Source organism: Aquarana catesbeiana, linkage group LG04 (assembly GCF_042186555.1).
Source record: "Aquarana catesbeiana isolate 2022-GZ linkage group LG04, ASM4218655v1, whole genome shotgun sequence".
NCBI classification, from domain to species: domain Eukaryota; kingdom Metazoa; phylum Chordata; class Amphibia; order Anura; family Ranidae; genus Aquarana; species Aquarana catesbeiana.
Window position 1 is genome coordinate 590,946,060 of NC_133327.1, and position 22,010 is coordinate 590,968,069.

General features: G+C 47.1%; 1 protein-coding gene across 2 annotated transcripts in view; it reads right to left on the reverse strand.

Moving 5' to 3' along the window:
* Nucleotides 1-19,039: 19,039 nt before the first annotated feature.
* Nucleotides 19,040-22,010, reverse strand: part of KAT14 (lysine acetyltransferase 14) — a 55,827-nt gene continuing 52,856 nt past the window's right edge. For both annotated transcript variants that reach the window (XM_073628165.1, XM_073628163.1), the window contains one exon: nucleotides 19,040-20,569. In XM_073628165.1, the coding sequence (XP_073484266.1) occupies nucleotides 20,396-20,569 (174 nt within the window). In that variant the 3' untranslated portion in view covers nucleotides 19,040-20,395. The remainder of the gene's footprint in view (nucleotides 20,570-22,010) is intronic.

A 22,010-nucleotide genomic window follows, 5' to 3' on the forward strand; every position in this document is an offset into this window, starting at 1 on the left:
CCTGGTGTGGCAGTTTTAGTAAGCCAATGATGGATGTTGAGGGCCTTAGTGGTGTTGTCCCTGGCTTCACGGCCCGGGACAAAACCGACCTGATCTAGAGAAACCAGGGCTGGGATGAAGGGAACGATACGATTGGCCAAAACTTTCGCGTATAGTTTCAGATCGACATTAAGGAGCGATATGGGACGATAGTTGGGTACCAAGGAGGGGTCTTTGCCCTGTTTCGGGATGAGGGTAATGTGGGCTTCCAATAAATCTCTGTGGGCTACCGAGGTTGTTGTAAGGTCATTAAGTGCTTTGGTTAAATGTGGTATGAGAATTTGCGGGAACGATTTGTAATATGCTGCTGTGAGGCCGTCCGGTCCCGGGCTTTTACCTGTCTTCATGTGTTTGAGAGCAAGGAGGATTTCGTCCGACGTTATTGGGAGGTCTAGAGTCTGTGAGTCCTCTGGGGTAAGCGGAGTGGGGCCAAATTGTGCTAAAAAATCAGTTAGGGTCTTCCTACGGGTATTTGCAGCATCAGTACTTTGGGAATTCGGGAGGTTATATAGCTTGGTGAAGTATTGTACGAATTGCGCAGAAATGCCCTCGTTTGTGACCACTGCCTCTCCTTTGGGGGTAGTAAGCTTATGAATAGTATGAGAGGCTTTTTTGGATTGGAGAGCTCTCGCCAATAGTTTACCGGCTTTATTGCCGAATTCGTAATATAGCTTATGTGATAATGTATACTTGCGTTTGACCGCTGTCGTCAGTGTGTCTAAGAGGTCTTCCCTAGCTTGAGAGAGTTCAGCAAGTGTGGACTTGGCGAGTGAGGCCTTGTGTGTCTGCTCTAGTGTACGAATGCGAGCCGTCAACTCCTTCAGTCGAGAGTTCTTAAGTTTGTTACGGTGTGCAGCTATATTCATCAGTTCCCCGCGGACGACACATTTATGCGCTGCCCATGTAACCGTGGGAGCTACTTCTGAGGATGAGTTATCCCGAAAAAAGTTGGAGAGGCAAGTGGTCAGTCTCTGAGCATATGTCTCGTCTGTTAAGAGGGAGCTGTCTAGGCGCCAAATACGTTGTTTCCTGGTGGGTGATTGCAGTCGTAGAGTCATGGAGATGGGATTGTGGTCCGAGAGGATGGCTGGGTCAATGGTTGCGTTGGCTAGGTGTGAGAGGTCCGTCTGGGAAAGAAAGAAGTGGTCAAGTCTTGAGTACTTGTGTGGGGGAGAGAAGAAGGTATAGTCTTTTACCTTGGGGTGTAGCGTGCGCCACGTGTCATGGAGTAGGAGGTTATGAAATTGTTGCTTGATCGACTTTAGGGCCCTATAGGAAAGGGAGGAGGCTCCATTTGAAGTATCAATGGAGGGGGTTAGGGAAACGTTAAGGTCGCCGCCCACGATAAGGGTTCCTGAGTGGAAGCTGGAGAGCTGCTGTAGAGTATGTCGGAAGAAGGTTACCTGGCCAATATTAGGAGCGTAAATATTCGCAATGGTGAGAGGTATTTTGTTCAGGGTGCCTTTAATAAAAAGAAAACATCCCATTGGGTCTGTTTGTACTTCCGTTACTTGGAGTGGGCAATTTTTGGCGATGAGGATGGTGACCCCCTTCGATTTGGCTTCCGGATTGGAGGAATGGAATGCTGTGGGGAAGTAGTGATTTTTAAGTTTAGGGATAGAATCCGACCGAAAGTGGGTCTCCTGTATGAGTGCGATGTGAGCGTGGGCTTGTTGTAGAGAATGGAGAAGTTTAGATCGCTTTTCCGGAACGTTGAGGCCCCGGATGTTTATGGAGTATAGTTTCAGTGAGTGTAGTTGTTGTGAAGTTGTGTCCGTAGAGGAGATGGTGTCCTGCGTGCCCGCCATAGGTGGAGGGAGGGGGTAAGAGGGTAGTTAGGGGGAGGGGGGAATCCGGGGAGCTGAGGATGTGAGAGAGTCAGGTGAGTGTGTACCCGGAAAGTATCCGAAGAGGTGTGGAATTACTTATCCAACAACCTCGTGGGTAGCAATCGGCGTAAAGCGGAACCCGTGTAGGGAGAGAGTCCTGACAGGTGGACAATATCCCTAACCGAGTCCGTGTGGGGGTTGGCCGAGAATCCTGGCAGTGATGGACTAAATGAGGGTGACGTTCAATGAACGGAATGTGAGCCGCCACCACGGGATGGTGTGTAGCTTGAGAGGGGTAGGATTACCTAATGTAGCACCCCTAGTGGGTGTGTTAACGTCCCAGTGGGTAATGCAGTAACAAATCGGTTCCCCGATATTGGTGTGGCGGTGAGAGGAGATCCTAGCCACGAGTATTGTGCAGGTTAGTAGTAGGGAGATTTACAGGTCTGCAAGGCTCCCCATTCGGGGGAAAGGGCGCCAAATCGACCCCTCCTCACCCCCCAAACCCATCTCTGGGTCCGGGAAGGCGGGGAAGGGGCGGCGGCAGCCGACAAAGATCTAGCTCCGCAACCCTCAATGACACTTAAAAGGGAGATTTATCTTGTCTTGGGGAGGTGACTTGTGTATATCTGCATATATTTGAACTATCTTAACCGCATAAGTAACCTCTAAAAACTCTTACTTTACACTGGGCTGCTAGGAAAATAAATTGGTGCAGGTCAGCTATGCATCCAACAGTCCGCTGTGCTGAAAAGGAAGCAATAAAGTAAAAACGGAGAACTAAAAGATAGAACTTATACTTAGAAACCTGTCCTATCGGCTGTGATGTTGCCGGAACAGTGTAGGCGTGAGTCTGTAAATAATTCGCCGATTTGAGTAGGTGGGCGTCTGTCGCAGTATACCGGCCAATCCGATCCTTTGAGGACGAGGTAATCGAAGCCTAAAGGCAGGACAGTCGGTCAAAGTGGAAGTGCCAAGTTCAGCAGGGCGCCCACAGTGTGGTTGAGTGAGGAGGAGCGGATCCTATCTCTTCGGCTGGGAGTATAATGCTGGCGTCTGCGTTGTCGAAAGATCCCATTGTGTCCGCTGCAGGATGCGTGGATTAAGAGACTCCGATAGTGTTGCCAGGCGGTGTCTGTGAACGCTCAGACTTTTGGGGATTGTAGTGCTGGGTTAGGAGTAGTTCAGTGTTGTGTCCTGAATCCGTAACCAAGGAGTTCTGAGCGATGGTGTGGGCAGCAAGCCGCATGTAGATCTGTAAACAGACAGGAAGGCGTGAGAGCGAGCCTGGGTATCCTGAGGAGATCTTGCGACCCAGCGGGCATGAACGGATGTAATTGAGGAGACAGCCTATAGTAATAAGTGTCCAAACTTATGTAGTGACATATGGGGGTCAAAAATTGGGTCCCAAAACAAAGTTCTTCAGATAAGGCACTGAACAACGCTCAACAAAACTAAAGTAAAGAAAAACGTGTAACAGAGATATAGAGTCCCGGCGCCCCTATATTAGCGGTCCCTGCGCCTCCGCCTGGATCGTGGGGAGGTGGTATTGTAATCCGCTCCAGGACCGCTCCGGTAGGTGGGCTGGTACCTATGGGTGGAAGGCGAGCGTCTTCTGCGGTGTCTGGAGTCTTGCGCATCCATGGGTTCATCTCTAGGTTGGTCGAGGTGTGATGGGACCCTGCGAAAGGCGGCATACCAATTAGGCACTGGTACCGTAGCAATCCCAAGTGTGGCGCAGAAGTGAGGTAGATCCTCTGGAACTTTGAGTAGTGCTGTGCGGCCGTTGTTGGAAGCTGAGAGGCAGAAGGGAAATTTCCATTTATAGAGAATACGTTTCTCCCTTAAGACATCCAGAAGTGGCCTCAGGTCCCTTCTATGTTGAAGTGTGATCCCAGATAGGTCTTGGTATAATTGGATATGTGCACCCGCGTGCATAATTTGCTGGCTGCTCCTGGCTTGGTTTAGGATGTCCTCTTTTAGTTTGTAATCGACTATGCAGCATATTATGTCCCGTGGGGGATCTGTCTCACGTCCCTTGGGGCGCAGTGCTCGATGTATCCTTTCCATTTGGATGGGTGTTTGCGGGGGTCTGTGGAGAAGGCCGTTGAAAAGGCTAGTTACTTCTTGAGAGATCTGTTCCCCCTCGAAGGCCTCCGGAAGGCCTCTGACACGTAAATTATGCCTCCGACCCCTGTTGTCGAGGTCCTCCAAGTGTCGCTGCATGTCACGCATCTGCAGTGTGTGGGAATCAATGCAATCAGTGACTACGTGAATGGCGGTGTCGTGACGTTCAGTCACTGTCTCAACTCTCAGGACTCTCTCGTTCAAGGCGCGAAAATCCAACCGCAACTCCGCTATGGCTGTGGACAAAGTGTCCTTGATGTCTTCAGCAATCAGTCTTATGTCCTGGATGTTGAGCGGAGGCTGGGGGGTGAGAATGATCCCGTCTCCTGCAGCATTGGATCTGGTCTGACTGGAGTCAGACGTGTTTGGGATGGTTGGAGGCAGCGGCTGTGCTCCTGAGTGCGGTGGGCCATGAGGGATAGGCGCCATATTGCCTCTGCCGGTTCTGAACATCTCCGGTATATGGCGGTTTTGGGATTCGGTTAGATCCCTGGGGGATCTCGAGCGGGATGCAGAGGATGATCGGGAAGCAGTGCCCATTATCCACTGGTAGTATAGTGCGCGAGTACCTCCCGGCTTCTTAGTGTTTCTCCCGTGGTGGACAGAGCTCAGGGTTTAGGTGTCCGTCGCCATGTCAAGTCAGGCGATGCCCCTCAGAAGAGAAATTAGGTGAGGTGAGATGTTCCTGAATGTACAAGATGGCGGCCGTTTTCCAGAGGTAGGCCAGAGCCTCCTATTTTCCTAGGTAGTAACCTGGGAAGTATGTGGTAGGCCGCGGGTGTCTGAGAGCGGCCTTTCCTATGCAGCTGCCGGCTTATGGGGCCTGTATGGGGAGCGCCTACCCTCCGTAGGTGTCCGCCGTAAGATGGGCCGGATTCGGAAGCGCTCGTACCGCCGATTGCGGTACTCCCGTTCGGGGATGCTGGAGGCTAAACAGGCCTCAGGACGGCGGCGGGCCGCGAGCGTTCTGCGCCAATTTTCCGGAGATTGTCGGCTTCCACAGCACCAACACCGCGTCCGATCCACCCCTGCTATAGCCGTAGTGGATGGCGGTAGTGCGGCTCCTCCGTATTCCGCCGATTACAGCACTTGAGTCCGGGGATGATGAGGGGCTGTAGGCCGCAAGATGGCGGCGAGTCGCTCGTGCGGATGAGCCGGCCGGCGCCTCAGAACGACCAGGTCGGGTAGGTAAACTTCCGAAATTTCTCCCGGGTTCTGTGTTAGAGATGCCCCACTACCGAAGGGCGAAGTGTAAAGGCTCCCCTGTTGGCAGAATACGCCGGATGGCGTTAGATTGTTCGAATCTCTGTGGAGCTATCAGACAGTACGTCCAGTCACTGCGAGGTCCGGACGGATATCCTTCTTTGTGGGCACCACAGTCACCAATGCAGCTGGAACTTTGTTCTGATATCCCTATATATATTTTTGAATATACAACTTTTGATTAGACTTTTTGAATTTTTTACCCTATTTTTTCTTTTATCCATTATCAATTTCTCCTACTGGCTTGCATTTGTCATCAACTTTTGGAGCACGTTGGACTAATGACAGAGTTGCACATGCACTATATATATAACAAATAGCACTCAATGGTTAGCACTTGCAACTGATTAATACTTCACACTTACCCACTATAGGTTTTCATTTTTTCATCTTTTCACATTTTTCAATTTTTTGATGGTATTAATCAATGTATGAGCAATGAGATTTGTTGCACTATTTTACTTTTTGCGTATGGTATTTAAATATTCACTTTATTTACTTTAGTTATTCACTGTATTCACTTATATACCCCCCATAAGGGAGCGCCATAACCCCCATCTATACTCTGATGGTGAAAAAGCCCAGGAGGTTCCTACACCCCTGGTAGAATGAGCTCTCACCCTAAAGGGGGGAGCTTTACGTTTCAGACTGTAGGCCTGAATGACCAATTGATGGACGCAATTGGCATTGGAAGCTGCCTGCCCTTTCTTGGGTCCTTTTGATAAAACAAAAAAGGAGTCTGATCATCGGAACTCCGCAGATCTAGACAAATAAACCTTGACTGCCCGGACAATGCCCAAAGAATGCAGTCCTCTCTGTTCCACTGAATGAGGCCGAGAGAAAAAGAAGGCAAAATAATGTTCTGATTTAAATGAAAGGTCGACACCACTTTTGGCAAAAAGGATGGAACAGGTCGTAACACAACCCTGTCGTGGTGAAGGATCAAGTACGATTCGCTGCATGCAAGGGCCGCCAACTCCGACACTCTTCTAGCCAAGGTGATAGCCATCAGGAAGGCTAGCTTGTGTGACAGCCTAATGGAATTTTCTTGATAGGTTCAAATGGTTGTTTCTGTAACACAGACAGCACCAAGTTCAAGTCTCAAGGACACATAGGTGACCTAATGGGGGGAAGCAAACGAGTTGCACCCTGCATAAAGGTTCGGATCAGTGAATGGGAGGCTAAAAGCATTTGGAAGAATACTGATAGGGCGGAAACTTGACCTCTGATTGTACTTGAAGCCAATTTGATTTCCACAGCTGACTGTAGAAAAGAGAATTCTTCCAGTCACGTATTTCCGAGGATGCCATTTTCTGGCTCGACACCAAGCAATACAAGTCTTCCAGACCTTATTTTCCTAGTGACAGCTTTTCTAGCATTCACTAGGGTAGACACTGCTGATCCCAAAATGCCATGGTCCTTTAACACCCTGGCTTCAATAGCCATGCCATGCCATGAAATAGCCATGCCATGAAATTTTGAACTCTAAATTGGGGTGGAATATAGGACCTTGAGATAGTAGATTGGGGTGATGTGGAAGCGTCCATGGCCCGTCTATTGTCAGTCTCACAATCTCCGGGAACCAGGGCCTTCTGGGCCAGGCTGGTGCCATCAGAATGACTGGAACCCCCCCTTTTTGAATCCTGCACAACAAATGTGGAAGGAGAGGGATAGGAGGGAGAGCATAAACCAGGGAGTACTGTCTCCATGGAACTATCAGAGCATCTGTTCCGATTGCCAGAGGATCCCTTGTTCAGGACACAAATTGCTGTAGCTTGTTGAAGAATCTAGATGCCAATAGGTCGACCTCTGGCCTTCCCCAACGCAAATTTCCTGCAACACCCCTGGGTGTGGGGACTATTCCCCCGGGCAGATCTGCTGGCGGCTGAGATAATCTGTCTTCCAGTTCTCTACTCTTGGGATATGGACTGCCGATATAAATCGGCACATGTCCCTCTGCCCAGGCTAGTATGTGGTTCACCTCCTTCAGAGCTGAACGACTCCTGGTACGGCCTTGGTGGTTTATATAGGCCACTGCAGTGGCATTGTCGGGCCGAACCCTGATAGGGCAGTCCTGAAGCTTCACCATCCAGGACTGTAGGGCCATACGTACTGCCCGTAATTCCAGGTCGTTGATAGGCAGGATCTGTTCTGACCATTTCCCCTGAGCTGTGAGCCCTTCTAGGGTCACTCCCCAGCCTGAGAGACTGGCATCTGTAGTAAGTACACTCCAAGTTACCGGGAAAAAGGATTTTCCCTTTCGCAGGTTCTGATCCTGCAACCACCAGTTTAGGCTTAAGCGTGCCTGGGGAGATAGGCACATTGGATAATCCAAGGCTTTTCCTCTTCTGGTCCAGGCCAACAAGATGTCTTGTTATAAAGGCCTGGAATGGAACTGGGAATAGGGCACTACCTCGAAGGAGGATACCATCCTCCCTAGAAGACTCATACAGAGCCGAATGGAGGGTTGTCTGGTGCCCCTTATCTGACGCACCTGAACCTTCAGAGCACAGATCCTTACAGGTGGCAAGAATATTCTTGCTTGAACCGTATCTAGGATCTGACCTAAATACTTTAGACTTTGAGCTGGTTTCAAGGCTGACTTTTCAGTATTTATGATCCAGCTTAAGCTTTTCAAATACCGCACTGTGCATATTATGCTCTGTTCTAGAGCCTGTAATGATCGATCATAGAGCAGAAGGTTGTCCAGATACCCGAGCACTAGGATCCCTTGGGTCCTTAAAAGATCCAGTACTGGTGCTAGGACCTTTTTGAACCCCCAGGGAGCTGTAGCCAGGCCGAAGGGTAGAGCCACAAACTGAAAATGATGTTCCTCTACTGCAAAAAGTAGGAACCTCTGATGAGGCTGAAAGATAGGCATGTGTAAATACGCGTCATTTATATCGATGGAGGCTAGAAAGTCTCCCCTCTGTAGTCAGGCTACTACTGAGCCGACAGACTATCCGAAAGGATTGTATCAGTAGATACTTGCTCAGGGATCTTAGGTCAAAAATGGACCTTGTGTCCCAGTTTGGTTTCTGAATGGTAAACAGATTTGAGTAAAACCTTGTGCCCCTTTCGGATACCGGAACCTCTACAATCACTCCTTGATGTACTACATGATGTAGTACCTGAAGCAATATGCTTTTTTGGAGGATCCAAGTGGACGCTGGATCTTAAAAACCTCTGAGGGGGAACTCCCCGCAACTCTAGCTTGTAACCACGAGATATAATTGAGGTGACCCACTCGTCCTGAATTATTGTTCTCCAAATTTCTGCAATGTGTAGCAGCCTTCCCCCCCCTGATAGCAAAACACAGCGCTCAAGAATTATCTGTCTTATTTTCAGGCAGATCATCCTCCTGGTTAGGCCTATCATGAACAAAACAGTAAATGCTAGCGCTCAGGATACCGGTATAGTGACTCACAATCAATTCAATAAAGAACTAGTAATAAAAGGCAGGACTGGATAAATCAATTATAAAAAGTCCACAAACAATTATAAAAAGAAGTCCAATCAGTTATAAGAGATACTGAGTAGTGGATCTAGGGAGATGGATAGGGATGGTAAAATCTATAGGGAAACTCTCAGGAGTGAAGCCAACTCAGGATCAACATGGAAAAAAGAAAAAACAGAAAAGCGCCTCTGAGTGCAATGTTTAACCACTTGCTGACCGCTGCACACAGATATACGTCGGCATAATGGCAGCAGTGGGCAAATGGGTGTACCTGTACGTCTCCTTTAATTGGCGGGGCTAGCGGGCACGCGCCCGCCACGTACAGTGTGACCATGCCCACGGGACCCCTATGTCCGCCAGTGTCCCGGCGATCGTAGCACGGAGCCGCAGAACGGGGAGATGCCTATGTAAACAACGCATTACCCCATTCTGCCTAGTGACAGGACAGAGATCACTGCTCCCTGTGATCGGGAGCAGTGATCGCTGTCATGTCAGTGGAAGCCCACCCCCCCAACAGTTAGAATCACTCCCTAGGACACACTTAACTCCTTGATCGCCCCTAGTGTTTAACCCCTTCCCTGCCAGTGTCATTTACACAGTAATCAGTGCATTTTTATAGCACTGATCGCTGTATAAATGACAAAGGTCCCAAAATGGTGTCAAAAGTGTCCGATGTGTCCGCCATAATGTCGCAGTCACAATAAAAATCGCAGATCAAACGCAAACCAATCAATATACGCTTATTGTGATTTTTTTTACCAAAATATGTATAATACATATCAGCCTAAACTGAGGGAAAAAATCGTTTTTTTTGTATATTTTTTGGGGATATTGATTATAGCAAAAAGTAAAAAATATTGCTTTTTTTCCAAAATTGACGCTTTTTTTGTTTACAGCGCAAAAAATAAAAACCGCAGAGGTGATCAAATACCACCAAAAGAAAGCTCTATTTGTGGGAAAAAAAAAAAAGATTTTGTTTGGGTATAACGTCGCACGGCCACGCAATTGTCAGTTAAAGCGACGCAGTGCCGAATCGCAAAAAGTGGTCAGGTCAGAAAGGGGGTAAAATCTTCCGGGGCTGAAGCGGTTAATGTGTAGTACAATAAAGTATTCAACACTTACATATAAAGTACAGAGGAAGTCATGTGAGGTAGAAGTCTCACGGAGGTGTTGCTGGTGTCTGAAGCATGTTCCAAAGAGTGCCAAATCCAGGCTATGTAAGCTGCAAGGAGCCGGAGAGGAAGCCGGCTGTGTCCTATGGAGGATCTGCTTGTGGAACAGCGTGTGACGTCAGCGAGGTCAGCTGAAAAACAACACATTTCAGATCATGCGCAAAGTCCATATGGCGCATGCACGCTCCTTTCTCAAGTGTTCCATGAGCAGATCCCTACCATCTCTTCCATAGACCACAGCCGGCTTCCTCTCCGGCTCCTTGCGGCTTACATAGCCTGGATTTGGCACTCCTTGGAACATGCTTCAGACACCGGCAACACCTCTGTGAGACTTCTATCTCACATGAATACATCTGTACTTATTAAGTGTTGAATACTTGCGTGGCCTGAAGCGGCATGGTGTAGGACGCTTTAGCTGAGAGCTCTGCCGGCCATTAATCCTAACTACACCGATCCTCAGGATATCCTGTCTGTTCTTGTCGTCCGCTTTATTCCTGAGGCTCAGCTTGTCCTAAGTTGCTGAGATGTCGCCTCCTAAATGGACGTCTGAAGCCATCAACAAGCTTGGCAAGTACCGCCATGAGGAGAAGGAGACTGAGGGAAGATGGCGCCGAACTCCCTGCTGAGACGGAAAAAGCTGCTGGAGACACCGCTAAGGTATTCGAGGCCATTTCACAGTGCCAGACCACCCTGACTTCCAAAATTGAAGAGGTGAAAGCGGACCTCTCCTTGCTCAGGCACGATTTCCAGAAGCTACGGGACCACGTGTCTGAGACTGAAAGACGGATCAGCCAGGTGGAGGACGACATCCCCCCACTGCAGATCTCCACTGAACAGCTACAACATCAGCTCCATTCTGTCATGCAAAAACAAGACGATATGGAAAATAAGCTGAGAAGATGCAATCTTCACTTCTTGGGTCTGCCTGAGGGCTCGGAGGGCACAGATCCAGAGGCATTCTTGGAAAACCTGCTCATCACCACCTATGGCAGGGATGCCTTTTCAACCTCCTTCGTCGTGGAGCGTGCACACCGCCTGGCTGCCAGACCCCCTCCAAGTGGCGCCCCCCCACGCAGCTTCATTGCTAAATTCAGGAATTTCATGTCCCCCCTCCGTTTAAATTTGCAGTCATACAGGACGGCATTACATTCATGGAACAATATCCCACTATTCCAGCTGCTTGGCTGGGTGACTTTAATATGGTCATTGACCCCTCAAAAGACAGATTGGACTCAGGGGCTCCTGAACCACGCCCCCACGCCTTAGCGACGTTTGGCCACTTGATGGGTGAATTTGCCCTGGTTGACACTTGGCACCACAAATTCCCCACCCTCCCTGGCTACTCCTGCTTTTCCGCCTCCCACTCCAACATGTCGTGGATAGACTACATTTTTATATCCTCCTCCCTGCTTCCGCGGCTGGTGGATGTGGGATACAGCGCCCGTATTCTCTCTGACCACGCCCCTTACTGGACCGCATTTGACTTGCAGTCTCCCACCTCGTCTCCAAAGTGGCAATTTAACCCCTTTTGGTTATCTGTCCTCCCTGACGTAGAAACTATACAGGATGAACTGCTCTTCTTTTTTAACACCAATAGAGAATCGGCCCCTTGCGGAACAATATGGGAATCCTTTAAATCTGCATGTCAAGATGCTGCTATCGACTCGTATCTCCAGATACAAGTCGTCCTCTAAATCAGCCCTACGACAAGCTGAAGCCCACTTAGGATCACTAGAACAGTTAAACCCTTCCTCGGACACTGCCTCGTCCGTGAAGGTACAATTTTGACTAGTTAATACCCTCCACTCTGAGAAAGCCAAACAAAAAATCTTCTTCTGCAAACAAAGGATTTTCGAACATGGAGAATGGGTGGGCAGGTTGCTAGCTTATCTTGTGCACTTAGATCATAGGCCTCCAGTGGTGGTATCCCTTGTTGACCCCACCGGTCAACGGATTACCAAACCTGACCTTGTGGCTGGAGAGTTCCATGCCTTCTTCTCCACCCTGTACTCCTCCACTGCCCAGTACACCCATGATGAGTTAGTATCTCTCCTGCAATCTTTAAACTTTCCTTCGCTGTCCCATACTCAAGTTACCCAACTGGAAGCCCCATCACTACTGAAGATATTGGTGAGGCCATTTCGCACTTGGCCATGGCTAAGCCCCCTGGTACAGATGGCCTCCCACTAGAATTCTATTCCCAGTTTAGGGAGGTTTTGGTGCCCAAATTTCAGGAGCTATTCCAACACATTTTTGATTCCTCCACCCTCCCACATTCAATGCGAGAAGCCCTGATAGCCTTGATACCTAAACCTGGAAAGGACCCCTCCCTCCCGGAATCCTATCACCCCATCTCATTGCTCCAACTTGATCCTGAATCCTGGCTAAAATTCTTTTGCTTTGCTTAAACAAGGTTATCCTCAACTTAGTCCAGCCTGATCAAATAGGCTTCATGCCCAATAAAAACATGACTTTCAACTTAAGACGTCTGTTTTTGAATTTACAGACCACCCATGACTTGGTAGGCTTCCGCGCGATTGTCAGCCTTGACGCCACCAAGGCAGTTGAATGGAATTACCTTTGGGAGTGCCTTGGCAGTGATAGATTTGGCCCCAATTTCATCACATGGATCAAATTGCTGTATCAGTCCCCGGTAGCCAGGGTTCAGGTGAACGGCAAGATCTCTGATCCCTTCCCATTGAATAGGGGTATGCGTCAGGGGTGTCCACTGTCTCCGTTGCTGTAGACTCTGGCTCTGTAGACTCTGGCGGTGGAACCCCTGGCGATAGCCATAAGGAACATCCAGGCATAAGAGGCCTCAGGATGGGATCCCTGGTTGAAACCATTAACCTATACGCCGATGACATGCTGCTGTACTTGGAGGATGTGGGCCCCTCTTTATCGGCAGCCCTAAATCTCATTGAACATTTCAGGGAATTCTCCGGTCTCCGGATCAATTGGGACAAATCACAGATCCTCCCCCTAGACCTAGGTCCTCCGAACTTAGACCAAGCCCATCTCCCTTTGATAAGAGCTAGCCAAATTAAATACTTGGGGTTTCAAGTCACCTGCTCCCCAGAGGCATAGGCCAAATTGAATGTAGAACCCCTGTATGCATTAATTAAAACAAACCCAAAATCGGGTGCGTCTTCCTCTTGGAGTCATGGGTCGCATTAACCTGATCAAGATGATCTTGTTGCCCAAACGCATACATTTTTTGGCACTCCCTAACTTACCTCCTGCTCCGGATATTTAAAATTATGGACTCTATCCTGAACTCATTTGTCTGCGGCAACTCTCGGCATAAGGTATCTTGGCGAGTCCTAAAAAAAACTCCACGGAGCTGGGTGGTACTGCACTGCTCGATCGCCATGCTTACTATCTCGCCTCTCAGGTATCCCCTCATGCCCCAGATGCAAAGACCACAATAGCTCTTTCTACCACTTGATCTGGTCTTGTCCGACCATACGATCCTACTGAGAACTGGTCAAGTTCCTACACGATGGCATGGGCTCTCCCCTAACATTATGCTCCAAACAATGTCTATTGGGAATACTCACTGAACATGAACAGAACAGACCTCTTCACATTTTTATGCAAGAAACATTATTTGAAACCAGGCTTCTGATAGCTAGAAAATGGCTGCGGGCTGATACACCGACACTTCAGGAATGGATAGCCACTGTCAACCAATCCCTACCCTACAAAAACATTATATATAAGCACAGAAACTGCCCAGGGAAACACCACAAAATTTGGGACCGTTGGCTGGAATCAGCATCCACATCTACAGTACTAGATCTCGGAGCTGATTGACCACTGCTATCATTAATAGGTAGAAGGCCCTTACTGCAACACACACGCTTCCCTCTAGTATATGTCAACGCTTGCTTGTGACTGCCCTACCTGACTTAGCCATGGCATAACGCCCTACACACTCGCTTGTGAACCACTGAGGTACGCCGTAATGTATACAACACAAATGTTTATTTTCTCTGTTGTAAAGCTGAACTCTGCTTACTACAAAGCTTATATTATACTCCGAAATTATATGTACACATTGTCCTATTTCTGTTATCCTTGTTTACCAGAAATAAAAGTTTGTTGGATTAAAAAAAAAAAAAAAGAAGTGTTGAATACTTTATTGTACTACACATTAAACATTGTACTCAGAGGCACTTTTCTGTTTTTTCTTTTTTTGTTAGGCCGTTTGACCTGATCCTTTACGGACTGGCAAATACCAATTGCCGCAACAGCTGGCTGAATAGCTGAACTGGCCAAAGAAAAGGAAGCCTTTAATAATAACTCTAATTTCTTGTCAACAGGGTCTTTCAAGCCCTGTGCGTTATCTACCAGACAAGTTAAGTTCCTGTTTAAGGAAGAGACTGCTGCATCTACGGCTGGCATGCTCCATTTTTTAACAATTTTTTCATTCATGGGATATAAAAGGCAAAACCTCTTAGGAGGAACAAAATTCCTGTTAGGATGTTCCCAATCAGCATACACTGCCTGTTACAACATAGGTGTAGAGGGAAAGCCTGTGCGGCCTGAAGAGGCCTCAGAGATCCCAAAGAGGACCAGGGGGGCTCAGTCACCTCTGCAAGAGGCAACTTGAAGGCAGAACGATCCATTATGGTCAGAGTCAGGATAAAAAGCCTCTGCGATTGAGAGGCAGACATCAGCTGGATATCTTCTTGTCGAGATTGCTCGGAAGCAGACTCATCTGCCGGGCCCTCTACAGGATCCTGAGCTTTAAGCTCTTCCCCATCCTCAACCCATTCCTGCTCCTAACTACGAGGATCCAGGAGGGGGATCTGTCACGCTTCCTGCTGCTCTGCGGGATGGAGGCAATCATGGCAGCAATCCTGTGCTCTAACCCAGCTAGGGCCGAGGACAGTTCATCCTTAGTGATAAAGGGTGAAGCAGCAGCGTTGACTGTAGGGACAATACCAGATAGGCGCAGCGGCTCAGATTGCCCAGAAGCCTCTGGTCTTTCAGGGGATTCAACACTAGGGATACGACTAGGTTTATCAGGAACTACTGATGACATAGGTGTGCCCTTCCCTATAGTGTTAGTCTCACTCCTCTTTTTTGAAGACATTTACTAGCCACAAAAAGAATACCTGGGTGTAGTAATAAAACACCTCAGAAGGTAGACCCTTTAAATAGGGCTCTCAAGCCCCTATGTAAAAATCCTGCTAAGCACATTTAGCCTGCCAAGCAACACTTGGTGACTCATGTGACCTGGTAAGGAAAGAATGAACCACTGCTAGTGTCTGTTCAGAGCCTGCTCTGTGTCCCACAGCTGCCTTCTGGAAGCACTGCATGCTTGGCCTATACAGCTTAAATAAGCTGGGTGTGCGCCAGAACAATCTGTGCGTGCGCATGTGCGTGGTCCCGGCGAACGGGCGTGGTTGTATTCGTGTATAATGCGAATCCTTGTGCGCCCAGATAAAGGCTACTGCTCATGTCTGGCGAAGCCGCATGCGCCATGGCTGCCAAAGAAACTGCTGAGTCCAGCGGCACTTTTGTGAAAGCACGTGCGCAATGGCCACCAAACAACTGCTGAACACAGTGGCACTCTTGTGAACGCACATGTGCCATAGTAAACCAAGGCGAAATGACGCACCGTCGTGCGCCATCATACAGGTAAGAAACAGCCAGACACAAGCAAAAAAGGTACACTTTGCAAACACCCACAGCTAGCCCAAAAACTCCCCTGTATGGTCACCGCACATGGGTGTCCAGCCTCTAGCTAACTTGACTGATTGTTACAATCACTGGGACACCCCACAATAATAGTAAAAGGGTTACACTTACCCATCCAGGCGCAGGGCAGCTTAGAAACCAAGAGCCCAAACTTCACCCATCACGATGGGTTCCTGTCACTTGAGTACCTTCAAGGACTGGGTACCCTTTTCTTTTTTAGGGTCCACTCCCTTAGACCTGCAGGAATGCCTTACCACTGTGGTGTCCAGGATTCCGCTTCACAGGGTCCAGCGCCTGGAGGTCGTATTACAGGCAAAACCTCGCAGGATCTTGAGTCTTCTTTGCGAGGCTCGGGTACCATTTAACTAAGCATATAAAGCCTGTGTCAAATCGATCCGAACGGTCAATCACTTGGTTCATTTAAGAATTGTTTGTGAGACTAGAGACCTGGAGCTCAAATAAATAAATGTGATTTTTGTTGTTTTGTTTTCCTTTAATTTTGTGAATGGCAATTCTATAGGTGCCATCTATTGGAGGGCAAGTAGACTAGTGCAAATGCAAGACACGACAGACACGGTACTAAAAGATGTGTGTTCACACTTTGCATTCACAATTTTGGGAGCACCCAGGATTGGATTGGAGGTCCATACATGCAAAAAAGCCTCTATGGGCACCATAGAATTCTGAGCAGTAAAGCTCATATCTCCAGGAGCCACCACCTGGAATCAAACCATATCAAAATTAAAAGTATTAGGACTTCCGTTATGATACAAAAGAAGAAAAAAACAAAACAAACAGATCAGGCAACCTGCCACCAACAGTGATCATTTCGCAATTCTGATTAAGCCCCCATTCACATCAGTGTGATTTGACATGGAATTTAACATGTCAAATTGCATGCCAAATTGCAGCCTATTGCCGGCAACAGCACTGTCACAATTGGTGCGACGCCGACTTTGTGGCACCGCACTAATTTCCAAAAGTGGTTCCTGCACTACTTTTGGCAACTTTGGGGGCAATTTCAAGAGATATTTGTGCATGAACCCGCACAGATGTCTTTCAAATCGCCCCCGAACGAGGGCCAAGTCTGTTTTCACGCTTATGCGATGCAGGACTTATGCAATGCGGATCTGCTGAGGGTGTCAATGTCATCTTAAGGACACCCTGAAACATTACAAAACGCAGTGAGATTGCCAGAATCCCCATGCAATGCGATTCAGGTGCGGAAGAAAAAAGGGGTTCTGCACCATTTTGGTGCGTATGCGATTTCAGCCATACAAACTGTATGGCTGAAATCGCACAGCACAGACATTGCATGTGATGTGCACAGGAATCTGGTGCAAATCACATGTGATGTCTTCAATCACATCAGTATGAACATGGCCTGAAAATTCAGGTTGTAGGCTGCTTTGGTTTTTTCCAAGTTTGTTCGTTTTACAGTTGAAATAAGGTAGCTGACACTGAAAAGTTTGAGTATTTGGCCTGTATTAAAGTGACACTAAGCTCACATTTAAAAAAAAAAGAAGCAATGTTTAAATATAAGTAGACTGTATCTTCTCTTTCTTAATTTCATCTCTCAAATGTCAGCTTTTTTTTTTAACTATTCTCAGACTTTCTGTTCTGTGGCTACGTTTGCTCTTCAAGCCCCCACTGTGTATGTGAATGTAGTCACGCTTTTTGTGCTTGCCCCCAAGGTGGACACAGCTTTGTGCACATCTCATTCAGCTCTATGGGAATTGTAGTAAGCATAGAACAGATCATGTGATCAAAAATACGGGGACTACACTAGTATTGGTGAGGTGCATTAGTGCAGGGTTCCCCCACCCCCAAAGGCCATACAGCAGGAGATGAGCGGCGACCGGGGTCTGCACAGGGTTATCACAGACTGCGGTAGCTGCTCACCTCCTGCTGTGCGGCCATGGCCGTATGTCCTCTTCCGGCTCCTCTGCCATCCAGCCGACAATGTCATCCTACAACAGGGCAGGGGATGGGGGAAGCTGCAGATCGGAATGGAGAGCTCCTCCCGCCCCCTGCCCTGCTGATAGGATGACATCTTCGGCCGGGCTGGCGGATGAAGGAGCTGGAAGAGGACACACAGACTTAACAGCCTCTTCCCTGCAGGTAGGAGTCCTGAGCAGGAGAAGGGGCAGACTGCAGGGGCACTGTAATATTAAAGGGGACTGCACTGTTACAATGCAGTCCCCCTTTACATTACATCCCCCTTTACATTACAGTGCCTCCTTTGCAGCACAGTCCCCTTTATATCACAGTGCCCCTCTTACAGAGCAGTCCCAGTTACATTAATTAAAGGGGACTGCACTATAAATTAAATGGGCACTGTAATGTAAAGGGGGGCTGTCATGTGAAGGGGAACTGAGGACACTGTGGGACTGCTTTAAAGGGGGAACTGTGATGTAAAGGGGGACTGTGAACACTGATATAAAGGGGGGAAGGGGACTGTGCTGTAAAGGGGGTTGTGGTGTGAAAGGGGCTGAGGACAGACTTTGTGAATATCCCCTGAGCCAACCCCCCCCCCCCCCCCCCCCGGCTACCTCAACCGCCATCCTCCCCTAACATGTGCGCACCCCCCACCCCCGTTCGAGGAAAATTGTCTGCTATGAAACTGGTCCCTGGTGTCAAAAATGTTGGGGACTGCTGTATTAATGGATCGTGCACAGGAAAAACACAGAAGTCTGAAAACATTAGTAAGACTATTGAGTAATGGTATAGTTGATACGATTCATGTAAAATAATTTGAGTTTAGTGTCAAGCTACTAGGGAAGGATACAGATGGACAGAAGAGCTTACAATCTCTTATGGTGGCTACACACATTCGATATGGATCAATGCACCCCAAAAGTGGTTCACATGTGCAGTTGTGCCATGTCTACCAACACGACAAGGTGGTGGCCAACAGACCTGTGAGTACAGCTTCACATACAAAATGTGGTTATTTATACAGAATTAAAAGGCAAAGTTCCCTTTAAAAAAAAAAAAATAAATAAATAAAATGTACATGTTATTGCAGGTAAAAAAATAAATAAATGCATTTATTTATTATTTTCTCAAGCGTGGACATTGCACCCATGATCAACAGATCATGGGTGCAATGTCAGGCTCCTTCCTGCAGCTTTCTGCCTGTGCTCTGTTTGAAAGCTTTAAAAAGTGTCAATGAACTATGAGAGTGCTCACTAGTGCACTCACAGCTCATTGATAACTAAAAGCATTCTTCCGTGGTGGAAGATGGGACTTGTAGTTCATCCATTGAATGAATGACGCAGCTGTGTGGGCAGAGCCCCGCTGTTTTTAAAGTGTGTAGAAATCAAGGACTGGTGCATTGTAACATTTTACACTGTAACTACAGGTGGAACATGTGACATGTTACTAAAGGTGAACCTATCCTTTAAATCCTTTAATAAAAGAAGACAGGCTGTTGAATTAAATTTTTGAAAATAACTATTTATTAATACAACTCTAGAAAACAAACACTATTTAATCATCCTACAATGAGAGTAATCGTACATTACATTCTAACGAAAGCGGTAGCAAAGCCCGCTTTGTGAGTCTTACCTATAAGTAAGCCTATAAGGCTTACCTCTAAGTAAAATGAATATCTCCTAAACATACACTGTTTAGATTATTCCCATGGATGCAGCCAGTAACCCCACCGGCGCATGCGCTCTGAAGGTCTGGACCTTCAGAGCTTCGTGCCAAAACCGATGAATCCCGCGCGCATACGTGGGAGGGACGCCATCACGATTCCAGGCACTCACAGCGCCTGAGCCTGCGAACCCGGAAGAAAGACCGGGGGAAAATGTCAGCCCTCTTAGCTGTGCCAGCGTGCCACTGGAGGGCTTTGTTCTAAGGAAAGTATTTCATAATGTGCTAGTATGTGATGCATACTAGCACGTGTGGTTTTTAATTTTTTTTTTTAAACTTTGTCGCAGTTTACTACTGCTTGAAAATAGGTAGATGCTCACAAAATGATTTAAGGGCCTGCCTTCTGCGTCCTCCAGCAAGTGTTTATTATATATTCTGTAGACCCCACACAGTAACGTAAAAAGGGCCACGCACACACTTACCCTTGCTGTGAGGCCCCTTTCACACGGGCCTGAATCTGCTTTCCTCAGCAAGGGATCTGTCCGCTGATCCCCCCGCTGGGCAGAGCAGAGCGAGCGGGAGGGCGGGCGGGCGACAGGACAGTGTCTACTCAATTTATGCAGACAAAACAAGGACACAGCTGGCTCTGCTCTATGGGTGGTCAAGTGTAACCTGTTGAACGAAAACAATACCTGCATGTGTATATTCAGCTTTAGATCACTGAAGATATACTGATATGGGGATAAATGCACAGGTGTGCTTAGGCACCCTCTTATACCAAGAAGTGCACTGCTGTTTTTTTCAATAGGAATTTCAGAAAATAACATAGCAAATCTTCACTTATTTGAGTTCAGATCCACTGTACAGTCCAAGCTGCAGTTATGGAAGTATTCCTATTGCCACATGGATATCCATTTCCTCCTACAGTCTTCCAAATGTAATAGAAACAGTTCATGAAAACACGTAAAAACTGCAATCTCAGCTTCGCCGAGGACTTTTTACTGTTCCAAAAAAATGGTTTCCCCCAGTTTAACACAAGTAGCTATAGTGAAAAGTCGTTTTTAGATGTATTACCCCATCCATACAGACAGAAATAGAATACAGTTATCACCATGTACTGTTTGGATAGGCAGCTGGTTTTAAAAAGAAAAAAAAAGGGAGTTCACAAAGGTCTCTTCGAAAACATAATCCATGTATCATCACCTCCGCAGGCGCAGGAAGAAGGCATGTTTGCACTCTTTGCTATCTACGGGGTAGTACTTGTCATAGAAATCAAGGATGTACTCTTCTGTCTTGAATCCAAACTTCTGGTAGAGCAACATTGCTGGATTGTTTGCAGACACGTGTAGAGTAACGTCCTTCCCCATACAGGTCTGTCAGAAAGAGTGTAATAAAGAACAGATTATGAGAAAGTGGAACACAAAGGCAATGAGAGTACACAGCACTAACACAACACATTTCACCACAATTCTTCACTAATAACCGATTGCAAAATTTAGTTCTATTCTGCTGCAACTCTCTTATGACACATTTTTCCAACTGTAAAATTACAGAAAGGTTCCACTTTAAGGGCCCGTTCAGATTTAGGCAGTGCATTCAAACGCAGTGAGGTTGATTTACCAAAATCTGGTACAGCTGTCCATGGTAGCCAATCAGCTTCTAACTGCAGCTTGTACAATTAAGCTTTAACAAAAAAAACTGTAAGCTGATTGGTTTCTATACAGCTGCACCAGATTTTGCACTCTCCAGTTTTAGTAAATCAACCCCATTATGTCTCATATTTAACATGAGTTGCATAAAAGGTAGCTGTTGGAAGTAGGGTTGCCACCTCATCCCTTTAAAACCAAACACATATGAATTACACAGGTTCTGTGGCTGATTAGGGTGATAATTAAACTCACTTGTTGCCTTGTCTGCATTAAATTAGCCTCAGAACCTGTGTAATTCAGATGTGTTCGGGTTTAAAGGGTTTGAGGTGGCAACCATAGTTGGAGGGCAACATGTTTTATTTTTCATAATGTAAGATGTTTCTGAACTATGAAATCGGATTATACCTAGTCTTGACACTGTTGGGGGCAGCCTGGAATGCCATTACAGCAGGTTTATTCATTAGGGCTATGTAACTGAAGAATGCATATCAGAACCTTCACGTATACCCACTGACAGGGGAGTACGGGTTATGAGAGCTTGGCTTCAAACCACCTGGTGTAATGAAGATTGAAGTGCCTGATTACCATGACTGCAAAAAAAAGCTTTAAGGGTCAGCTGCTGTTAAAAACGACTGATTTCCTGAGTTACACCAACATCAGAGGCCAGCTGTTACTGAAGGATGACCTGGGACAAATAGTGTTGATTTGTGGACAAATGCTGCCCCTAGTGGACAACACATCATGCTTCTCGGAGGATGGGCAGAAGAAGGACTGCCTCTTATCGATTTTCATTTGTCAGAACGCTGAGATAGGCTGGCAGTGGGTGTTGTGTGGGTGGTGTCTGAGTGCAGTTTAAAAAGTACTGGCCGGCTTGAATAACTTCCTCTTGCCCACTGAGCCCAGCTGAAGATACTGAATACAGAGGATGCCCTTACGTAAAGTATCATCTATTTTCTTTTGTTTTATTTGCTCTGAAGTCTACTTTTAGTGTTTTTATGTTAGCATTTCCACTTTCTTTATAATAAATGAGCTCCTTGCTTATTTAAGCAGTGTATTTACTTTTACAGCTAATATTGTTGTTATATCATCACCGTTCACTTTATCTGAGCTTTGCTAGATTAGCTAATTATAGGACTAGACAAGTTAATACATCTTTATAATAAAT